This window comes from Mustela erminea, chromosome 17 (assembly GCF_009829155.1).
Source record: "Mustela erminea isolate mMusErm1 chromosome 17, mMusErm1.Pri, whole genome shotgun sequence".
NCBI lineage: Eukaryota > Metazoa > Chordata > Mammalia > Carnivora > Mustelidae > Mustela > Mustela erminea.
Window position 1 is genome coordinate 7,235,467 of NC_045630.1, and position 22,735 is coordinate 7,258,201.

A 22,735-nucleotide genomic window follows, 5' to 3' on the forward strand; every position below is an offset into this window, starting at 1 on the left:
CTACTTCTAAGTGGAATCATACAGTATTAGACTTTCTTGGTATGACTTCTTTCACTTAGCATAATACCCTCTAGGTCCAGGCATGTTTTTCTCAAATGGCACGATCTCGTCCTTTTTCAAATTTTAATTCCAGTAGAGTTAACACACACTATATTAGTTTCAGGCGTACAATACAGTGAGTGGGTCAACACTTCTGTGTCACCCGGTGCTCATCACGACAAGTGCACTCCTTAATCCGCACCACCTGTTTCTTCCATCGCCCCGCCCACCTCCCCTCTAGTAACCAGCAGTGTGTTCTCTAAGTTAAGAGTTTGTTGGGGGCGCCTGGGTGGCTCCGTCAGTTAAACATCTGCCTTCAGTTCAGGTCATGATCGCGGGGTCCTGGAATCAAGTCCTGAGTCTGGCTCCCTGCTCAGTGGGACGTCTGCTTCTCCCTCCCACTCCCCCCCTGTGCTCTCTCTCAAGTAAATCAGTAGAATCTTTAATGGAAGGAAGGAAGGGAGGGAGGGAGGAGGAAAAAAGGAGAGAAAGAAAGTGCTTAGTGATCAATAGAAATAGTTTTCACAGGGACACTGGACTCTTGATCTCAGCTCAGGATTCTGGGATCGAGCCCTGCATTCAGGCTCTACACGTGACAGGGTGTCTTCTTGAGGATCCTCTCTGTCCCTCTCCCTCTGCCCCTCCCTCTGCTGTGCGCTCTCTCTCTCTCTCTTTCTCTCAAATAAGTAACTGAATCTTAAAAAGTTTTCATTGTATACTATGGAGCAGAAGCCAATCAGTGAGTGAAAAGGAGGTTAATGAGGAGAATTATCCAATGCAAAAGATGTTCAAGAAGTCTGAAGGGAAGAGAAAGATGGCAAGGTGATCTCACCGTTGGCTGGTCAAGGAAGAGTAAGTCAAGGCTGAGAGGAAGGAGTTAGTAGATGGAAGAGAGTATTTTGTTATTTTAATGAATGTAGCAAGTTAAAAAAATTTTAATGTAAAACTAATGCAATTTTACTAAATTTCATAGTAATTTATAATAGTAACTTTAAGTGACTTTAAAAAATCATAAGATATTTTGTCTTAATGGTAGAATAACAAAGTGTACACATAACATTTGTACTGTGGTTAGATACTGGTCCATGCACCTGTTTCCTTCTTTCCAGAGTCCTGACATCAGTACGGAAGTGAACTGCATTGATTTATTACAAGTAGAAGGATATAATTTGATTGCTGCTGGAACCTTAAATGGTGTGATTATCTTATGGGATTTTATAAACTTTACTGTCAAAGAACTGTAAGTTTTTTTTTTTAAGCAATATAAAAGTTGTACTGCAATAGAGCCAAAGTAACATTCAATACTTTTTTTCTTTTTTTTAAGCAAAAAATAACAGTGGCAGACCAGTAATGGTAACTCTCAAGAGAGGCTTTTCTGGAAGTTACACTCATGAGATTTGCTGCTGATATCCAAATCCCAGAATTATACGAATAAGATGAACTTTAAGTATTCATAATTCATAATTCAGATGCCTTGACTTTTACCCTTATCCCTCTAGTACATGCTTTCATGTGGAATCTTGTCCAAATTTATAACCTCAACAAAAAAAGTTAAAATATGAGTCTTAAACACTAATCTCCCTGGAGCTTTAAAGACACATATCTGGCAATTACTATCTGGGTTACCGACAACACCCTTAAAACCCCAAACTTTGTCCCAGTCTACCCCTCCCCCGTGTATCTCCTCTTCCTGTGTTCCCAGTGACACCACCATCTACTCAGTCACCAAAGTCAAATGGTAAGTGGCATTCTCGATGGGTTTTCAGTGCTAACAAGGGTGTGGCATATGCAATTACATAAACCAGTATCAACCAATTAGATTTTCCCTGAACCCATGGCCAAAAGCTTTATCCATTCCCTGATATCCATTTCTTTTTCTTTTCTTTTCTTTTCTTTTCTTTTCTTTTCTTTTCTTTTCTTTTCTTTTCTTTTCTTTTCTTTTCTTTTCTTTCTTTCTTTCTTTTTAAAGAGAGAGAGAGAGAGAGAGCATACACACATGAAATGGGGGAGGGGCAGAGAGAGAGTAGAAAGAAAAAATCTCAAGTCGACTCCCCACTGAGCTTGGCGCTGGACTTGGGGCTTGGTCTCACAATCTCGAGATCATGATTTGAGATGAAATCAAGAATCTGATGCTTAACTGAGCTCTTCAAGTGCCCTCCCCCACCTCCACTATCCATTTTGAAATGCGCTGACCATTGGCTGTAAAGGAAATAATATAACAAGGTATTTTTTTGCTATGGATGGGTCATAAACAATCAGCTCTCCCCAGTTGGCTATTTGGGCTGTAAGCAGGAACCATGCATGAACATCCTATGTCAAAGGAATTTGTAATATTGTACTTTGAAGCATAAGATGGTCAAGAACCTTAATGAATGAATAAAAACAAAATCAAGACTATCTAAGCATTCAGAGGAGGAGAAGAGGCGTAAAAGAGGGAGAAAAGAGTAAGAAAGGACAGGGAAAGAGGAAAATGCAGAAGACATCTCTGCCTCTGGACTTATAATGCCGTACATACTCCTGGTCCACTTGGACGCCATGCCTCTTTCCAGTCGAAGTCTGAGTCATTACTTGTAACCAGCTTCTGAAGGGACATACTCCTTTCCTCTTTGGATCCTGAATTGATTCTCCTTTCAACCTTCTGTTGAATTAGCTCTTTCTGTAGCCCCTCCCTCTGCACCTCAGCCCCACCCTTACGGGGCCCTGCCCCTGGAACATCCTTCCTTTCCTCCCTTTCAAACCTTGCCTTTTTGAAAGGCAAGGTTTACTTGCCCCTTGTCACCCGTACCAACATGCACTGTGCCGTTCTTTACCCTCTTATTAAAGCAGTTTTGCTACCACAGCTTTAGGAGGGAAGCCCCCCCAGGAATGTTCCCAACTTGAAGGAGGAGATGCACCTTGTTGAAGGGGTAGGCATGTTGCCAAGAAAGGCATATAAACCCAACACCCAGTCAGAGAAAAATAACAGTGCAGTGAGCCATACATCATATTCCCTTCCCATGATAAGATGATTATACAAAAATAACTGATTTAGAATCACTTTAGTATTTTGCAAAACATCCAATTTAGTGCAGAACTGTTGAATGTAGCTGGGGCCCAGCGTAAAAAAGGCTCTAAAGTTGAAGATGGTTTCCATATTGGTGGCAGAAGCCATCTCTACCTCTACCTCCGATTTGCTTAAGATCCCTTCACCAGTCAGGAAAAATAGCCTTTCTCTTCCTGTTCAAAGGCTCATGCATTTTTGGGTCCAAACTGGAAATTGTTCTTGCTGATTACTAACCATTCGGCTCACCCACACAACAGAAGAATCCAAAAAGTTCGAGCTCCGTACATGATCAAGCTCACAGGCCTTTCTTCAGAGCTTGATTCACTCCCTAGGAACCTTCCTCCATCACTCTGCAGTGCAAACTGGCAGAGACAGTTCCCACTAAAGGAAAAGGAATGTTTTGCTGCAAGATCTATTTTCAGTAAAGAAGGTTAAGTGTGACTTTAGGAGCTGATCACGAAGTACCACTCTAGGCAGCTGAGGGACTATCACCGTGCTCCCGGGAACCAGCCCAGAAGGATGTATGGTTTGTTGGCAGCTGGGTTGGTGGGAAGTGAGCCATTAGAATAGGATCGCCCCTGAATTACCTGCTTTTCCCCTTCACTCATTTCTGTGCTCCCTGAGGTTAGTAGCCCTGTTTTATTCAAATTTGTCCCTCCATTTACTCAAAGAGTAGAATTCTATTCTTTAAATTTTCTGACACTTCAAGGAGCTTATCTATAAGCCCACTCTGACCTACAATTAGGCTGACTAGACCAGCTAATTGGGCTAACAGACATTTATTTATTTGTTTGCTCATTTGTTTCTTAAATTTTTTTAAGATTATTTATTTTTTTATTTGACACAGAGCGATCACAAGTAGGCAGAGAGACAGGCAGAGAAGGGGGGGGAAGCAGGGTCCCCACTGAGCAGAGAGCCCAATGCGGGACTCAATCCCAGGACCCTGAGATCATGACCTGAGCCGAAGGCAGAGGCCCAACCCATTGAGCCACCCAGGCGCTCCTGTTTGTTTCTTTCTTTATTTTTATTTTATTTCATTTTGGATTAAAAGACTTTTAAACAGCAAATGGTCATAGTGTTACACACAGGGCCTCATTCAGGAAGACAGCTTCCAGCTCTATACCTTTGGGTTTTCTCTCGTGTTCCAGGACAGCCACACTGCAGGAGTTAATCAGCTCATCATGGCATGTATCAAATGAGTGGTGTGAGTTGCCTGAACTTGTAAGTGTTTATTTTGTGAATGTGTGTTTCCTTCCAGGTACAGACCTGAAGATTGCTTCATTGTGGACCCTGATTTGGATCCCAAACGCTTTAGGATTAACAACATCCTGTTCCTCTTTCGAAACCCCGAATGTGCAAGGTAACTCGGTACCTACTGATGAAGAAATACTGCTCGGATATATGTAGCAATGTCCAAAGAGTTCTGCTTATCCCAGAAGTTGCAACCAAGGGAGGACAAGTTGGCTGCCCTGTTTGGCTTAAGCTTTCTTCCCTGTTACTGTCTTTTGTAGGCAGGGGGTCCCCGTGGATCCGCTTTGTGGTGCGGTGTTCTAATCTCCCTTACCACGGCAGCCTCACACCAGTCTCTAACACCAGTAGAGGAGACAGCAAATGCTCAGCTGACCACACTGTGGCCAAAATTGAGTTCTGTGAGCACTGACATGGGGCAGAAGGAAGCACTTGCCCTGACAGCTGCTGTCACAGGAAACTGCCACTGAAACTGGGCCATGTCCACCCCTTTCTGAGGGAGCAGGGCCTTGTTCTGTCCTCTTCATATATGCTTGAGAGCTCTGATTTTCAGGCAACATGTAACAGTAAACATATCTCGGGGAAGAACCCAAAAGCAGCAATGAGCCCGTGTATAGAACCTTCCCTACCCCTTGACTTGAGATTGCCTTATTCTGAGACTATTTTTGAAGATTTGTTCCATATCGACCACTGCGCCAGAACCTAGGCCACTTTCCAGCCCATTCCAGCAGAGCACTGCCGAGACGACCAGGCCAGGACTGAATACCACGGAGCAGAAGTTAGCCAGGCTCCCCAGGGGCCCGGCTCCAGCCCGCTTCCTGCCATTTCGGGGTCAGCTTCTGGGACTGAATCTAGCCTGAGATTTGGGACAGGGCAGATTTTTATTTCCCAGACACAAGCAACAATCAATCTTAATTACCAAGGCTCCCCAACAGTGTCTAGCAACAGCAGACAGATGAACGTTGTAACACAAGGTATCAGGTGTGACTTCTGTCTTAAGGAAGTGGCTCAGGACCCACAGATAATGAGAGAAGCGACCCACGGAAGTTCAAGGGGAGACAAGCACACTTCGGGTGTGATGGATTATCTTCACCTTTCCTCCTTGGGTTTCCTCCCTCTCCTTGTAGGAGACCGAGTCAGGATTCTGTGTGCTCTTCGTCCCAGTGTGATTCTAGTAAAGGTCCACAGAGTAGCAAGGTAAGCAAGAAATAGAGTATATCTTCCTGTTACACTCAGCGTTGGTTCAGAAATGGTGATTTGTCCCGTGTGAACCCGTCCTTTGACAGAAGGTCAAGGTGGGGAAATTCTGTGTGTACATGTGCGTTTAAAAACTCATTTTCCTAGAAAAGAGTGTCTAAACTGTGCTCATCATTCATTCCCATGTTTGCAAGGCTTTCATATCTGCAAATCATCAACGTGTACTTATAAATAAAATAAATTTTAAAAATAAATAAATAAAATAAATTACAGATGCTTTTACACTTCTTAAATCATAAAGCAATTCTAGGCAATCTCTTTTGCTAAAAAGTAAAACACATTTCACAGCACAACTTGTAACACGCTGGATTTCAAACTCTGTTCTCAGTCCCAGTTTTTATAGATTTTACACATTACATCTCTAGGAGGATTTTGTTTAAAGGAGACTTTTTACCGCAAAACTTGTTTTAGAACCACTAGTTTTGTGGAAAGAATAAACTTTTAAGGATGTAAGAGTCAGACAGACGGAACACTTCAATCCCAAGTGCTCCTTTTATTTTCTGACTAGTTTTAGAGACATCACCTAATCTCTGAGTTTCTGTTTCTTATCCGTAAAAAAGGAATAACAAAGCCTAACTCACAGGGCTGCGGACAGAACTGGAGATCACAGACACCAAGAACTTGGCATGCCTTACAGATGTGGTTACTCCTATCATTAAGCCCTACCTGAGCCACGAGAATGTGGCTCTCTAGGGTAACAAGAATGTTACCCTATTTGTGAACATGATGATCTCTGTGATACATTTTTTCAGAATTAATTCAAAACTAACTGAAATGAATGCTTAGAGCCATCAAAAGAAATGAAATCTTGCTATTTGCAACGACGTGGATGGAACTAGGGGGTATTATGCTGAGCGAAATAAGTCAGTCAGAGAAAGACAATTATCATAGGATCTTCCTGATATGAGGAATTTGAGAGGCAAGGGAGGGGGCTTGGGGGGTCAGGAAGGAAAAAATGAAACAAGATGGGATCAGGAGGGAGATAAACCATAAGAGACTCTTAATCTCACAAAACAAACTGAGGGTTGTTGGGGGTTCTAGGGGAAGGGATAGGGTGGTTGGGTTATGGACATGGGGAAGGTATGTGCTATGGTGTGTGCTGTGAAGTGTAAACCTGACGATGCACAGACCTGTACCCCTGGGGCTAATAATACATTTTATGTTAATAAAAATAATTTTTAAAAAAAACTTTAAAAAACTCTAATGCTTAGAAATGTAAATTTAACAGAGAACAAAGGTGCTTGCCAGAAGAGAGGGTTGGGGAGATGGGCAAAATGGGTGAAGGGGAGGAGGAGGCAGAGTGTTCCAGCTGTAGAATGAATAAGTCGCAGGAAAAAAAAAAAAGATACAGCATACAGAATAGAGTCAAATGGTATTAGAATGGCGTTGTATGGGGACAGATGTGAGCATAGCATAAGGTAAAGACTTCTCTAGTTGCGAGTTGTACACCTAAAACTAAAGCAACAATGTAACATTGTGTGTCAACTATACTCGAATATTTAAAAATTTTTTAAAAAGGAATGTGAATTCCCCTGAAAAATCTACTCACCCAATGTATCTCATTTCTTTACAATGTCACAGAAATATTTTCTTGTTTTCTCCCCTAATTCAGGGAAGCAAACAGAGCATACACGACAATGAGGTTAAAGGTCAGTGTGAAATCACCCCTCTTGTTTGTAACAATTCCTTTGCAACAGGGATTTTAGGTTATAGAATACTCTTAATGAAGGTACAGTATGTTCTCTTTTTTAAAAAAATAGATTTTGCTTATTTATCTTAGAGGGAGAGAGAGCATGAGTTGGGGGAGAAGCAGAGGGAGAGGGACAAGCAGACTCCATGTTGAGCACGGAGCCTGACACAGGGCCTGATCCCAGAACCCTTGAGATCATGACCTGAACCGAAGTCAAGAGTTGGACACTTAACCTACTGAGCCACACAGTCACACCTACAATGTATTCATTTTGTGACTAAATATTGACGTGTAAGATTCTGTATTCTAAGAGGTAGAATTTCCATTTTTAAATACTAATTCTAGATTTTTAAAAACCCAATACATTACTGAAGCTCTTAGTCTTCAGCCCATTTCCTCAAACTTATACTTGATTCATAAGCCATTTAGGACATGCAAGTCTTACACTGGATGTATATGGAATTTTAGCTGTTATATACAGGGCAGAGGCTTTTGTAATAGGGTCAAAATAAACTTTTCAGGCTTTTCCATTGATCCAGGATTCTGTTTGTGAATGCTTTTTTGTTCTCTGCCCCGAGTGAAGTTTGCTGGGGTTGAGAAACATGTTCTAAGAAAAAAGAATGTGTTGGCTTACTATTTTCCTACCTGCCTCCTCTTTTATAGTCTATAAAATTTGAAATTCCAAGTATTGTAAACACCCACCGTAATTCATTAACTTTTCTGTAGGTGAGCAACATGATGTCACAGCGGGACCGCAACAGCCAGTGGACAAGAAACATCCTGCAGGCACCAGTGTCATCGATACTCAGCCCCCTGTCATTGTCACCGCTCATGAGGACGGACACCTTCGCTTTTGGAAGCTGGAGGTGATGGGGCCCATTGCTTACCTGGAGCAGCAGAGAACGAGAGAGATAGAAGTAGTACTCAATGAATCCTAACCTAAGGTTCTAGAGTACATCCACTTCTAGTATTCTTCAACCTTTTAGCCAAATTGCTGACTTTGCAGTCTGCTCCCTGAAAGTGCTATCCAAACTTTACAACAGGCCATTTTGTAACTCAAGAGGTCAAAACTACTAAATTAACTATTTCAAATCTTCATTTTCTTTTTTTTTTTTAAGGTTTTATTTTTAGGTCATCTTTACAGCCAATGTGGGGCTGAAATTTATAACCCCCAAATCCTCTATGGACTGGACTATCCAGGCACCCCAACCTCTCTTTTCTTTAAATCAAGCTATGACTACACACCACTCAATATTTCATTGGACATGTAAATAATATTAGAGGATATTAATGATATAGTAAAAGAATATAAGAACACTCAAGTGTTTGAATATCTATACATTTTTATTTATCCAAGCTATTGGAAGAAGTTATTACATCGTACTGTGTGTCCTTAAGTATTTTACCATGAAAAAATAACTTATATTTACCAGAAGGTTTTAAATGACTTGGAGCAGAATGTCGTGGAGTTTAAAGTTCAGAATATCAGTAAAGACATGATGGAAGGAAGGATGTAAACCTGGTGAAAAGGAAATCATTAGAGAGGCTTGGGAAACTCAAGAAAGAGCAACTGTTCGCTATGGCAGAGGGTGGGACCCAGCATCACAGAACAACACAGCTCTCCGCTGGGCAAAATGCCCAAGTCTATCAGTAGCTTGTAGCTTCTCAGTGGGAAACCTGTGGTTTGAAAATACGAACAATCAACAGCTTTCCCTGAGAGTACTGAAGTTTTGGAGCAATGCCAAAATAAGAGAGAGAAACAGAAAAAAGATTAGATCCAAGTAAATCTCAGGAAACGAGTGGCAGGTGCAAATTCTTTCTTCCGAAGCATGGATATTTATTCTCTAATACGGTGTCTGTGGAAGTCCTTCCTGGTGTTGACTTATCCTAAGAGATGAAAAACAATCTGCTGAATTTGAATCTCTTACAATTCCGTTGTCTTGCGCCAACATTCAACAATAGATATTTCTGGAAAGGCAAATGTAATAACATTACTGCTTGAAACAAGTGAAGTACACTTAAACCTGAAAATAATGTTTGTTTAGAAGGAAAGCCTGTACCCAGAAAAGAGGTCTGAGGAAGTGCATGGAAACAGTCATAGGAAACGTAAGAATCACTCCCAAGTACAGCGGGGGTCTGTAATGATCAGAGTCTGTTGCTCTTAATTCATAGTTGTTACATCTTCATGAATATTTCATTTCAAGGAAGTCAGTCCCTACAGATAATCTGTTAGTTTTTAATCACAAAAAAGAGAATCCTATTCCAGTTGTAGAGATAATTTTTAGATGGAATTTTTAAAGAGAAATTTAACTCCAATATTAATATTTTATAGAATTTATTATCCTACTTTATTCAGGGAAAACTGCTGAAAAATATGCTGCCTTTCACAAAACATTCTGCCATTTCTCTGACATCACTGTGTACGGATTTGTGCAGCCGGATACTTCTGACCGGGAACGTGGGTAAGTCCTGCTCAGGGCGTCGGCACCAGGAAGCTCCCCCACCTGCACGACCAAGAGGTGCAGATAGGATAACGCAGAGCTTTTATTGAGACAAAAGACTAAGAAGGATGCTTCAGCGTGAGAGAGTGTTAGGAACGGCTTGCTGAATAAATGGAACAATAAATGAGTGTCCTGACAACCTAGTCAATTCCCAGTTCTTTATTTAAAGCAAGACATCCTATTTTTTCTTCCATCTTTAAATGGGGTACCTTTTTTTCCCCATCTTTAAATAGGACTACCTGTTCCCTCACCTTACATATGGGAAAAGTATACAGTTTTCATTTTGAATCTTGGAAGTTATATTGCGTTAATCTTCATTATTAAGGGGATTAATGGCATTAATTAGGAAAGGGATTCTTCTCAATAGGGGACTTTTATATGGATTGTTACAACTCATAGAGTTGGTCTTGACCCTTTCATGTAACACAATCCCCTCTTTTTAAAAAAAGATTTTATTTATTTATTTAGAGAGAGAACAAGAGAGAATCTTTTTTTTTTTTTTTAAGATTTTTATTTATTTTTTGAAAGAGAGAGAGCATGAGAGGTGAGAAGGTCAGAGGGAGAAGCAGACTCCCCATGGAGCTTGGAGCCTGACGTGGAACTCCAGGATCATGACCTGAGCCAAAAGCAGTTGCCCAACCAACCGAGCCACCCAGGCACCCCTGTGAGAGAGAATCTTAAGCACGCTCCACGCTCAGTGCAGAGCCCCACGCAGGGCACAGGACTCGATATCACAACCCTAAGATCGTGACTTGAGAAGAAACCAAAAGTCGGACACTTAACCAACTGAGCTACCCTGGTGCCCCAACAATTCTCTTTTTTAATGCTGTATTTTCTTTCTTTAATTGTTTTAAATAAATCCTGAATTTTCTTCCTTTTCATCTCTCCCAACTTTGAAAGATTATGTGTGTATGCATGCATTTTTGAATTTTACTAGTGTTTAATTTTAAGTTCTTAAAAAAAAAAAAAAAACACAACCAAACAAACAAGAAAAAACCTACCCAGTTAGTTAGAGTTTATACTGAAACAGCATCTTTTCAGTTAAACAAAAGCTTGGCCCACTTTACCTTTCCTTTTTTTCTACACCCACTCCTTCACTTATCATTTGCCAATTTCGTAAACTTGAGATTTGCATGCAAGATACTGCTGTTACCTTAATATTTAAATTTTACATCTTCTCCTTAAAGAACATTGTTCTCATTTCAAAACTTATTTTACCAAAGTCCCAACAAACCAGTTTGTGGCACCAATTAGTTCAGTCTTCTGGAAATTACAGAGAATTTTTTTTTATATTTATATTCAGTATAACCAGTAACTTTACAATATATGTTTAAAGTTATCTTTATTTTATCTGGTTTTATTGCTCACCACCTGTCCTGTATACTCCAATATCCTTATTCTTGAACTCTCTTATATGTCCATCTCTATGGTTTCTATCGTCATTTCTGTTTACAGCCACCCAGAAGAAAAATCTAAGGTCAAGCTAATTTATTCCTTTTAAAAAATATTTGCCTGCATATTTTTGCACGAACTGTACCTACTACGGGATAAGTTTTTTCTAGCAAAACACATAGAACTAAAATTTGACATTATCTACAGAATTCTCAGACGGCATCTCTGTCAGGGTTACTAAGAGGGAACACCTCGTTATCACAGAGTCCTTCTACGTCTTGAGGTTTGTGTTTTTTGTTGTGATCCAGATAACTAGAGTGGGGTGGATTTGGGATCCAATCAACCTTCAGCTATAGTATAATTAAAGAAGACGTGTAGGTTATGACCTTAGGCTTCCTATTCCTGTGCTACTGTAGATGCTAACAGAGCTATGTAGTTTGCTGTCTAGTCACTGTTTTAAATCAGGAATCCTCGAACATTATTAGTTGTTGTTTTTTTGTTGTTAAATGGGCTTTTTTTTTTTTAATTTCAGCTTCAAGTTCACAGAAAAATTCAGTAGAAATTACAGAGTTCTCATACACATCCTGCCCTCACCCTCCCTAAAACAGTCCCCACCCCCCACTTTTTAAAAAAAGATTTATTCATTTATTTATTTTAAAAAGTGTGTGCATGGGGCGCCTGGGTGGCTCAGTGGGTTAAGGCCTCTGCCTTCGGCTCAGGTCATGATCTCAGGGTCCTGGGATCAAGCCCCACATCCGGCTCTCTGCTTGGCTGGGAATCTGCTTCCTCCTTTCTCTCTGCCTGCCTCTCTGCCTACTTGTGATCTCTGTCTGTCAAATGAATAAATAAAATCTTTTAAAAATTTAAAAAATAAAATAAAATAAAATAAAAAATAAAAAGTGCTTGCATGCAGGGGCTAGGGGTGAAGGGGCAGAAAGAGAGGGGGAAACATCTCAAGCAGACTCCCTGATGAGCGTAGGGCCCAACGGAAGAGCTCAATGGCAGCACCCTGAGATCCAACCTGAGCCAAAAGCATGACTGGGGTGCTCAGTGGGCTGCACCCCCCAGGGAGCCCCTGGCTGCCCCCACTTTCAATATCCTGCACGAGAGTGGTACGTTCATCACAGCTGCAGCGCCTACAACAACGTGTCAGTATCATCCAAAATGCGTGGTTCACGCCGGGGCTGTGTGTATTCTACGGGTTTTGACAGATGTCCGGTGACAAGCATCCACCATTCTAATACCTTAGAGAGTCGTTCCAGCAAAAATCCCCTGTGTCCCGCCTCTCCTTCCTTCCCTCCTCCCCAGCTTCTGGCAATTATTGACCTTTTTATTGCCTCCACAGTTTTGCTTTTCGCAGAATTTCATAGTGGAAATTGCATAGTACATAGCCTTTTCAGACTTCTTTCATTTAAGAAATAACCCATTTAGGTTTCCTCCATGTGTCTTCATGGCTTGAGATCTCGTTTAATGTTAGTGCTGAGTAAGATTCCACTGTCTGGATGGACACAGTTTACTCATCCATTCACCCGCTGAAGGACATCTTGGTTACTTCTACGTTTTGGCAATAATATACAAAGCTGCTGTAGACATCTGCGTGTGTTTGTTTGGAAAACAGTTTTCAATGCCTTTGGGTATATACCAGGGAATACAGTGCTGGATCATATAGTAAGAGCATATTTAATTTTGTGAGAAACTTCCAAACTGTCTTCCAAAACAGCCATACCATTTGGCGTTCCCACCAGAGATGGACGAGCATTCCTGTTGCTCCACGTCCGTCTCAACATTTGGTGTCCTCGATTTTTTGGATTTGGGCCATTTTAAAAGCCTTGTAATGGTATCTCCTTGTGGTTTTAACTTGCATTTCTCTTCTGACATACAATGGGGATTATCTTTTCATATACTTTTTTGCCATCTATTTTTCTTGTTGAGGGGTTTGTGCAGATCTTTGGCTTATTTTTTAAATCAGGTTGTTTATTTTCTTATTGTTGACTTCTAAGGGTTTTTGGTATATTTGGGATAAGAGTCCTTTATCAAATATGACTTTCACAAATATTTTCCCCCAGTCTGTGGCTTGTCTTTCTGTTCTCTCAATAGTGTCTTTTGCAGAGCAGAACTTTTCAATGTTTTAAAGATTTATTTATTTGAGAGAGAGCACAGAAAAGGGAGTCAGACAGAGAGAGAGAATCTCTAGCAGACTGTCTACTGAGTGGGGAGACTGACTCGGGGTTTGATCCCAGGACCCTGAGATCATGACCTGAGCCAAAATCAAGAGTTGAACACTTAACACTGAACAGCTTGTCAGTGCTTTTGTTCATGGACTGTGGCTTTGGTGTTGTATCTGAAAAGTCATTGCCAAACCTGAGGTCATTAAGACTTTCTTCTAGTTCTATACTTACACATGTTACCCTTAGAATTGTTTTGAACTGGTTTATTTGTGTGCACGTTTGTGTGGGAAAGGTGTAAGGTTTATATCTAAAATGAGACTTTATATTATGAATTGGTATTGAATTTCATCAACTGCTTTTTCTGTATCTATTGATGTGATCATATGATATTTCTTCGTTAGCCTGTTGATGTGATGGACTACATTAGTTGATTTTTAAATGTTGCCCATGGTGTATAACTTTTTTTTCCTTTTTTTAGAGAGATAGAGCATGAGAAGGGGTGGAGGAGGAGGAGCAGAGGGAGAGAGAGAACCTCAAGCAGGCTGCATGCTCATGCAGTATGAAGCCCAGCTCAGGGCTGGACCCCAGCGGCATGACCTGGGCTAATATGTCTTGGATTCAACTTGCTAATATTTCATTGGGGGCTTTGTACCTATGTTCATAGGAGCCATTTGTTTATAGTTTTCTTATGATGTCTTTGTCTGGTTTGGTATTAGGACGTGCTGGTCACACTGAAGAAGCTAAGTAGTCTTCCCTTTTGCTTCTATATTCTGGAAGAATTTGTAGAGAATTGTTAAGATTTCTTCCTTGAATGTGTGTTGGATTCACCATTAAATCCATTTTTACCTAATGGTTTCTGCTTGAGAATGTTATTAATTACTTTAATTTCTTTAATAATATGGCCTACTCAGATGATTTATTTCTTCTTGTGTGAGCTTTGGCAGATTGTGTCTTTTGAGGAATTGTGCTGTTTCATTTGGGTTATTAAGTCTGTAGGCATAGAATTCATAGATTCCTTTATTATCCTCTTAATTCCCCCTGAGATTTTTTTTTTCTTAGTTAGCCTGGCTACAAGTTTATCAATTTTATTGATCTTTTTAAAGAACCAGCTTTGGGGGGCACCTGGGTGGCTCAGTCATTAAGCATCTGCCTTTGGCTCAGATCATGATCTCAGGGGCCTGCCCCTCCCCTGCTGCTCTCTCACATGCTGTCGCTCTCTCTCTCTCTCTCTCTCTCTCTCTCTGTCAAATACATAAATAAAACCTTGGGAGGAAAAAAAGCAGCTTTTGCTTTCTTTGATTTTTTCTATTGGGCTCCTCTTTTGAGTTTCATTGATATCTGCTCAGATTTTTGTTATTTCTCTCCTTCTGCTTACTTTGGATTATTTTTCTCTTTTTCACCTAGTCCTAAAATGGAAGCTTGGATTATAGCTCTTTCTTTTTTTCTAACATATGCATATAAATTGCCCTATAAGCGCTGTTTCTGCTGCTTTACTCAAATTTTGATATCATGTTTTCATTTTTATTTAGTTCAAAATATTTAAATATTTCTCTTGAGGTTTTTTTTTCTATGATCTATAATTTAGAAGTATGTTATTTCATCTCTACTTACTCTAGGATTTTCCAGCTCTCTTTTTCTTATTGATCTCCAATTTATTCTATTGTAAACTGAGGGCATTCACTATATGATTTCTATTATTTTAAATTTGTTAAGGTATAATTTATTGTCCAGAATGTGGTCTGTCTTGGTGAATGTTCCATGAGAGCTTGAGATTAATACATGTCGGATGCAGCAGCCTACAGATATTAATTATATCTAGTTGACTGATGGTGGTTTTTTTAAAATATTTTATTTATTTATTTGACAGACAGAGATTACAAGTAGGCAGAGAGGCAGGCAGAGAGAGAGGAGGAAGCAGGCTCCCCACTGAGCAGAGAGACTGACGTGGGGCTCCATCTCAGGATCCTGAGATCATGACCTGAGCCGAAGGCAGAGGCTTTAACCCACTGAGCCGCCGAGGTGTCCACTGATGGTGTTTTTGAGTTCAACTATGACTTTACGGTTATTCTGCCTGCTGGATCTGTCCATTTCTCATGTCCATTTCTCATAGAGGGGTGCTGAAGCTTCCAACAATAAAAGGGCATTATCTATTTTTCCTCTCAATTCCATCAGTTTTCACCCCACCTAACTTCACACTGTAATGTTAGGCATGTGCATGTTAAGGATTGAGGTCTTCTTGGAGAACTGACCCCTTTTTCATTATGTAATGCACCCAATCATTCCTGATAATTTCTCTTTCTCTGAAGCCTTCTCTGTTTGAAACATAGCTGCTCTTGCTTTCTTTGATGAGCATTAACACGGCAGACCCTTCTCCATCCCTTTACTTTTCATCTCTCACGTGTCCTCACGTGTAAAGTGGATTTCCTGTAGGCAACGTGTAATTGGGTATTGTCTTTTAATCCACTCTGATAATCTCGGTCTAAGTGGCTTACTTAGACTGTTGACATCAAAGTGATTATTGATAGAGTGAATTAATATCCATCATATTTCTTACTGTTTTCTATTTGTTACCCTTGTTTTCTGTTCTTACTTTTGTCTTCAACTCTCTTTCTGCCTTTTGTGGGTTTTTTAAAAATTTTTATCTATTTTAAAAATTTCTTTTCAGTGTTCCAAAATTCATTGTTTATGCACCACACCCAGTGCTCCATACAATACGTGCCCTCCACAACACCCAACACCAGGCTCACTCAACCCCCTACCCCTTTCCCTTCCAAAATCCTCAGTTAGTTCCTCATAGTCCACAGTCTCCCATGGTTCATCTCCCCCTCCGATTTCCCCCAATTCCCTTTTCCTCTCCATCTCCCCATGTCCTCCGTGTTATTCCTTATGCTCCACAAATAAGCAAAACTGTATGATAATTGACTCTCTCTACTTGACTTATTTCATTCAGCATAATCTCCTCCAGTCCCGTCCATGTTGATAAAAAAGTTGGGTATTCATCCTTTCTGATGGAGGCATCATACTTCATAATTACATGGACCACATCTCCTTTATCCATTTGTCTGCTGAAGGGCATCTTGGCTCTTCGCACAGTTTGGTGACTGTGGCCATTGCTGCTATGAACATTGGGGTAGAGATGGCCCTTCTTTTCATCTGTGTCTTTGGGGTAAATACCCAGTATGCAATTGCAGGGTCATAGGGAAGCTCTATTTTTAATTTCTTAAGGAATCTCCACACTGTTCTCCAGAGTGGCTGCACCAACTTGAATTCCCACCAACAGTGTAAGAAAATTCCCCTTTCTCCACATCCTCTCTAACACACATTGTTTACTGTCTTGTTCATTTTTGCCATTCTAACTCGTGTAAGATAGTATCTCAATGTGATTTTGATTTGAATTTCCCTGATGGCTAGTGATGATGAACATTTTTTCATGTGTCTGTTAGCCATTTGTTTTTGTTTTTGTTTTTTTTAAGATTTTATTTATTTATTTGACAGAGAGAGAGATCACAAGTAGGCAGAGAGGCAGGCGGGGCGGGGTGGGGGGGGAAGCAGGCTCCCCGCTGAGCAGAGAGCCCGATGCGGGGCTCGATCCCAGGACCCTGAGATCATGACCTGAGCCGAAGGCAGAGGCTTTAACCCACTGAGCCACCCAGGGGCCCCTCTGTTAGCCATTTGTATGTCTCCATTAAGTGAACATTTTATATCATCCCACTTTCTTTTAGCATAGCTTTTCTTCGCCTATCAATTAGATCTTTTTAAAAATTTTTGAGTGGTTTCCCTGGAGTTTGAAATAGACATTTACAACTAATTTATGTCCACTTTCAAACAACACTACACCACCTCAGTGGTAGTACAAGTACCTTATAATAACAAAGTATTCCTAGGTTCTCCTTCTCATCCCTTATGTCATAGCTGTTATTCATTTCAAGTATCTATAAGATATAATTGTCAAATATATTATTGCTGTTACTGCTTTAAATACACTGCTGTTAGTTTTTAATTTATCTTCACTTATCCCTTTTATTATGCTCTCCTTTTCTTTATATAAATCTGAATTTCTTGCCTGTATCACTTTCCTTCTCTTTTAAGAACTTCAGGGATGCCTGGGTGGCTGAGTAGGTTAAGCTTCTGCCTTCGGCTTAGGTCATGATCCTAGGGTCCTGGGATAGAGCCCCGCATCAGGCTTCTTGCTCAGTGGGGATGCTGCTTTTCTCTCTGTTTGTTGTTTCCCCTGCTTGTGCTTTCTCTCTCTGACAAATAAATAAATAAAATCTTTTAAAAAGAACTCTTAGTATTTTTTAAAAGATTTTATTTATCTATTTGAGAAAGACCATGCCTGAGTTGGGGAGAGGGACAGAAGAAAAGGGAGAAGCAGACTCTCCACTGAGCAGGGAGCCCATTATGGGACTTGATCCCAGAACCCTGGGATCACGACCTGAGCTAAAGGCAGATGCTTAACCGACTGAGCCACCCAGGCATCCCAAGTACTTCTTTTGATATTTCTTGCAAGGCATGTCTACTAGCAACAAATTCTCTCAAGTTCTGTTTGTCTTGGAAAGTCTGTATTTCCCCTTCATTTTTAAAGGACAACTTCACAAGATACAGAATTCTAGGTTGATGGTTTTTTTTTTCTCAATCCTTAAATATTTCATTCCATTCTTCTTGCTTGCACACTTTCTGAGAAGTTAGATGTAATTCTTATATTGTTCCTTTATAAACAAGCTATTTTTTTCCCTCTAGTTTCTTTCAAGATTTTTTTTCTTTCTGCAGTTTGAATATGCCTAGATCTAGTCCTTGTTGCTTTTTTAAATCTAGTTTTGTAATTTGGACTGTAGGATGATTCTCTGTAATGATGAGTTTATTTCTATTTCTTCTACCCTGACATCTAGAAGAACTCTGAGTATCCACAACAATAATAAGTCATAATGAAGTTGCCATGTATATTCAACAAAACAGGATTCCTACATAGAAATATTGATAACAGTTTTTTCTTTCATTTCATTTCTGGTTTTTCAGATTCTGTTTTATTTACTGTTATAAATGCCTAAGTCAAATTAGTTTGGTGGTCTGGGTAGTGTCTGCTTAGGTAACATGATATCTAACTAAAGATTCCAATGTTTACATTTTATACAGAAGGACATGTTATCCTTTGCAGTATTAGTTCCTTCCTGGATCCACCCCACGAAGAAAAGGTAAGAACTTTAGTCTTAGTTTAATTCATGAACCAGAATATACTAATTAACCATTTCTCTGTGCTAGATATGACAAAAGACAGATCAAGACCTGACTCCCTACTCTTGAGTCATATCTAATACTATTGAATCTTTCTTTTTTAAGATTTTATATGTTAATTTGAGAGAAAGACAATGAGAGAGAGCAAGCATGAGAGGAAGAAGGTCAGAGGGAGAAGCAGACTCCCCAGTAAGCAGGAAGCCCCATGTAGGACTCGATCCTGGGACTCCAGGATCATGACCTGAGCTGGAGGCAGTCACTCAACCAACTGAGCCACCCAGGCACCCAATACTATTGAATCTTAAGAGTACTCTTATCTTGATGGGCACCAAGAAATGTATAGAATTGTTGAATCATTAAATGGCACACCTTAAACTAATATAACATTGTATGCTAATTATACTTAAAGTAAAAACAGAAACAAGAAACAAGCTACGTGCCAAATAACAATGGTTTAGTGGTGAAAAGAGAGGTTGAGTGAGAGAGGGAGCCCACAGTGAGCTACTTTAGGTCATCTTCATGTTTTCACTTACTTGAGAGAATTTATGCCAAATCCTAGAGCTTAAAAAGGTTCACACATTGTCTAGTCCTCTGTAGTCAGTTTATATAGCTTATATATCTTCACAGAAGGAGATTCTATAACTTTTCCTTGCAAGTCTAATCTGTGTCCAACCATTATAATAAAGTCCTGGGGATGAAAAGTACAGCATAGGGAATACAGTCAACGACGCTGTAACGACTTTTGAGGGTGGCAGATGGCAGCCATGCTTATCGTGGTGAGCGCTGAGTAATGTACAGAGTTGTCTAATCAGTGTGTTGTACACTTGTAACTAACATAACATTGTGTGTCAACTATACCTCAATTTCAAAAAAAGAAACTCTTCCTCACATCTAGGCTAAATCCTCCTTGTAATTCAAACATGTTTTATGCTCTTTTTAGTGTTAATGCAATGTAAATGTCACCAGTCTTATTCATAACCATTTAAATATGCATTTTTGTGCAAATGTGGATATACAAATATAGCTACATATGTTATAAAGACTCAACACTAATTAAAGGTTGCAGCAACGAAGCACTGTTTTACCCTAGGCTTATTTCCCTTTACGTTCATATTTCAAATCCAAAAAGCAAGCAAATAGCAATTTTTTTGCTTTGGGATTATAGGCAGTAACATATGGTTACGTAGATGAGGATTGGATTCCTTGCAGAGTGTCACAGAATGGTTACTGTTTCAAACATTATTTCATTTGATCCCTAGAATTTTCTTTTTGTTTCCAGGAACAAATCAAAGTCTTATAATGTTCAGATGTTTAGCTTTAGTATGATTATCTGCACTTTGCCCAGGGGAAATCAGAGACTGGCTTGCCTAGGAGCACACAGACAGGTAGTGACTAAGCTGGGGCTAGAACCAGGCTTCTGATCCTCAAATCTAATATTCCTCCCTTATATGTAACCCTCCCTGCTATCAAATAGAAAACAACGTTCAGGGGCACCTGGGTGGCTCAGTGGGTTAAAGCCTCTGCCTTCAGCTCAGGTTGTGATCCCAGGATCCTAGAATCGAGCCCCACATCGGGCTCTCCACTCGGCGGGGAGCCTGTTCCCTCCTCTCTCTCAGCCTGCTTGTGATCTCTGTCTGTTGAATAAATAAATAAATAAATAACATCAAAAAAAAAAAAAAAAACAATGTTCAAACTCATGAAGCCTAGAGTTTCATTTATCAACAGTTATAACTGGCCTACAGTCAAGGCATGTTGTGAGAGGAACAAAAACAAGTAACATTCTTGAGCCATGTATAGGTGGAAAGTTATCTCTTTTCTCTAAATTGCAATGATTATCATATTCCATTATTAATTTTAAGACATAAAAATATGACCCAAAGCCTATAGTTTTGTAAATGGACTTTCCATAAACTGGCAAACAAGACCTTTACAGACCTTTAAGAGAAAAATCTTAAAAACAAAGCTGTAACATAATATTGAATTAGACTTAAAGCATTTTTACCAACTTAAAAGCAAAGACTTTAATCACTTAATTGAAATTCTTCTATAGTCAATCTCATTTCAACGTTTTCTGGATGCGGACAATGTATTTTTCCACTTCGTACATGTCTGCCTATTTACAAATATACAACAGAGGGGCACCTGTGTGGCTCAGTGGGTTAAGCCTCAGCCTTCCGCTCAGGTCATGATCTCAGGGTCCTGGGATCGAGCCCCGCATCGGGCTCTCTGCTCAGTGCGGAGCCTGCTTCCTCCTCTCTCCCTGCCTGCCTTTCTGCCTGCTTGTGATCTCTCTCTGTCAAATGAATAAATAAAATCTTAAAAAAACAAAACAAAACAAATATACAACAGAGTCTGGTTACAGGAGGCCTCGCCTCTGCACAGACCAGTATGTACCATGAATGAAGCCAATTGCAGTTATAGATTACAACTACAACCAAAATCTAATAGGTCAGTCTATACATAAGGTGTTAATTATTTTCTTTATCAATCATTCATAAATAATTAATAATTATTTAGTTATAAATATACCTATACTACTAATTAATAATTAACAATTATTAATTATTTAAAAGATGCTCCATGTAATAAAAATATTCTAAGAGATAGGATAGTCAAAATCTGCCCACCTAAAGAGAGATCATTCTTATGATAATATACACGGGTCTACAGGAAAAAAAGTCTTTGAGCAGTGTTTTTCTTTTTTTTTTTTTTTTTAAAGATTTTATTTATTTATTTGACAGACAGAGATCACAAGTAGGCAGAGGCAGGCAGAGAGAGAGAAGGGGAAGCAGGTTCCCTGCTGAGCAGAGATTCCCGATGTGGGGCTCAATCCCAGGACCCCAGGATCATGACCTGAGCTGAAAGCAGAGGCTTTAGCCCACTGAGCCACCCAGGTGCCCCTGAGCAGTGTTTTTCTAAGTACAGGTCGTAACCCACTTTAGGGTCATAAAGTCAATTTAGGGGTGGTGACTGTATTTTCATTAAGAAAAGGTAATAGAGTGGAATGAAATGCAGCAGAACAGACTAGACAATAGTAGTGTACAGAGCACTGAGTTAGGTTAAGTATCTGTGTGTGAATGATACTGAAACGCATTCAGAATGCATGTGCAGGTATTTTATCTGTTTACTGGATCATGAAGTAAAATATATTTCTTACTGTAGATATGGCACATAGTAGAGAAACACTCGCCTTAGAGACGAATCCCATTCCAAGGCCAAGAAAGAGCTCTTGGATGCCAAGATGTTCTTGACCAGCTATGAGATAGGAAGAAGTAGGAGAAGGCAGATTTCCCCCTGGTTTTCTAAGAACAACTTGAGGGAGCTGAGTCAGAAAGCCAAGAATTGTAGGAGGAATTGTGTCTGGCCTTGGTTAGAGTCTAAATGAGTAGGAGACTCATAGGATAACTCCCAAGCTGCCAGAATTCTAGCCACACAAATGCTCTAGGTAGATGACCCAGGAAGAAGTCATGTTGATCTGGGATCGTCAGAGAAAGAAAGGGAACATGCTCGAAGGGGACACTGGTGCAGAGCCAGCTCCCCAGTTGGCAAATCTAGGGTTCTACACTTGAGAATAACACACAACTTGAAGGAACATACCAATCAAAGAACAAAATAGCCAGGGCTATCTCTGGATAAAATTTCAGGCTGGAAAGTTTTGCCAGCCTCCCCTTTGGTCCTCACCTTTCATCTCTGCTCCCTCCTGCTCCTGATTCCACTCTGCCTTGGCCTCCCCAACACCCCTCCTCCTAAGGCTTTTCCTTCATCTGCTCATCTTGTAATTATCAACTAAAGGCACTGTTAATCCTCACTTAAATGAAAAATTGCTAAAGACATAAGATCTTTCCTCTCTGGGATATGTGCAGATTAGCAGACACCAGGGAGAGGGACGACATCTTGTACAGACGTCCACACCATTCACTCATACGCTTGGCTCATTAGTGGTTAATGGTTTTGCTCCAGATTGGATTTTGATCAGCATATACTTATTGCAAGGGATATGTTTTATTGTTGCTCTCTAGAAATTGAAGCAGCTGCTTGTCTGGCGTGCTCATTCTTTAGAAATTGTTCAAGTAATCTATATAGAAGACAAGCAATTGGTGCTTACTGCCTCCATCGATGGCTCAGTAAGGTATGGACCTCCATATTGTGAACTTAGGGTTTGGAG

General features: G+C 40.1%; 1 protein-coding gene across 4 annotated transcripts in view; it reads left to right on the forward strand.

Annotated features, from left to right (window-relative positions):
* The window catches only part of WDR64 (WD repeat domain 64), a 138,702-nt gene that overhangs the window by 102,316 nt on the left and 13,651 nt on the right, over positions 1 to 22,735 (forward strand). For all 4 annotated transcript variants that reach the window (XM_032318652.1, XM_032318651.1, XM_032318653.1 and 1 more), the window contains 8 exons: positions 1,149 to 1,279; positions 4,341 to 4,442; positions 5,458 to 5,527; positions 7,200 to 7,236; positions 8,004 to 8,143; positions 9,634 to 9,739; positions 18,472 to 18,530; positions 22,590 to 22,699. In XM_032318652.1, coding sequence (XP_032174543.1) covers positions 1,149 to 1,279; positions 4,341 to 4,442; positions 5,458 to 5,527; positions 7,200 to 7,236; positions 8,004 to 8,143; positions 9,634 to 9,739; positions 18,472 to 18,530; positions 22,590 to 22,699 — 755 coding nt within the window. The remainder of the gene's footprint in view (positions 1 to 1,148; positions 1,280 to 4,340; positions 4,443 to 5,457; positions 5,528 to 7,199; positions 7,237 to 8,003; positions 8,144 to 9,633; positions 9,740 to 18,471; positions 18,531 to 22,589; positions 22,700 to 22,735) is intronic.